General features: G+C 31.2%; 1 protein-coding gene across 1 annotated transcript in view; it reads right to left on the reverse strand.

Annotated features, from left to right (window-relative positions):
• Positions 1–314: 314 nt before the first annotated feature.
• LOC101493717 (probable E3 ubiquitin-protein ligase LUL2) overlaps positions 315–919 on the reverse strand; it is a 4,878-nt gene continuing 4,273 nt past the window's right edge. The window contains exons 3-4 of the mRNA XM_073366588.1: positions 858–919; positions 315–613 (exon numbers count right to left, since the gene is read on the reverse strand). The exon at positions 858–919 is cut by the window's right edge and continues 10 nt beyond it. Coding sequence (XP_073222689.1) covers positions 503–613; positions 858–919 — 173 coding nt within the window. The 3' untranslated portion in view covers positions 315–502. The remainder of the gene's footprint in view (positions 614–857) is intronic.

The raw sequence follows: 919 nt of genomic DNA on the forward strand, positions 1-919 counted from the left end.
AAATCTGCATCTGATTTTATAGAAACTAAATTTAACAAAAAAAAAAATTACAGACTAAAATGAAAAAGTGATATATTTATAACAACTAAATACATATTTAAACCATTATAAAATTAAAGGTATTAAAAGATGTTATTCCATCAAATTTATCTGTATTATACAGGACAATAAAACTTCTTCAAATTACAGCAAAAAATAGATATTGGTTAATGCTCCTTTAAAAGTTCATTAAAATAGTGATCCAAGGAGAAATTGAATCAAAGACAAACAAGCTCGTTGGAGGGGCATTGTCATGTGTGCAATAAGCCTATTGCTGATGTTTAACCAAGTGTCATATATAAATCATTTTCCTTCTCTTTTTTCTTTCCCTCATTGGAAAAACCAGGAAAGGTGAGGGAGAAACCATGAAAAATGAAAAGAAAGCAGGGATAAGTATTGAAGTATTATTATTACAGTTTGGCTGTACATGAAGTTTGTGGAATTAACAATGTATGTATCTTCTTTACTCTTCACTCCCTACCTTTATCTCCAAAAGCCTCTCAATCGGTTGTCTGCAAATCGGGCATCTATTTGTCTGGAACCTCAAAACCTTTGCACATCCACTACACATGCACTGCAAAAAAATAAGAAATCCAGCCAAAGTATGTCAATGACTCAATGATCAAATAAGTAGTTTTTAACAATTAAATTTGGCATAACAATCATAAGTTTGCTAAGAACCTAACACCAAAAGTGTTTGAAAAAAATGGAAAGATTATTATCAGTTTTAATGAAAAAAGAGTATTTCCAAGATTGATCATCATATTGGTATTAATGACTACCATCAGTATCATTAAAAAAATGTATGCTGCGTATACCATATGTCGGCAGGGATGAACAATTGTGTCACGAGGCTCTGACAAGCAGATGACACACTCTT

The sequence above is a fragment of the Cicer arietinum genome, chromosome 3 (assembly GCF_000331145.2).
Source record: "Cicer arietinum cultivar CDC Frontier isolate Library 1 chromosome 3, Cicar.CDCFrontier_v2.0, whole genome shotgun sequence".
Taxonomy (NCBI): domain Eukaryota; kingdom Viridiplantae; phylum Streptophyta; class Magnoliopsida; order Fabales; family Fabaceae; genus Cicer; species Cicer arietinum.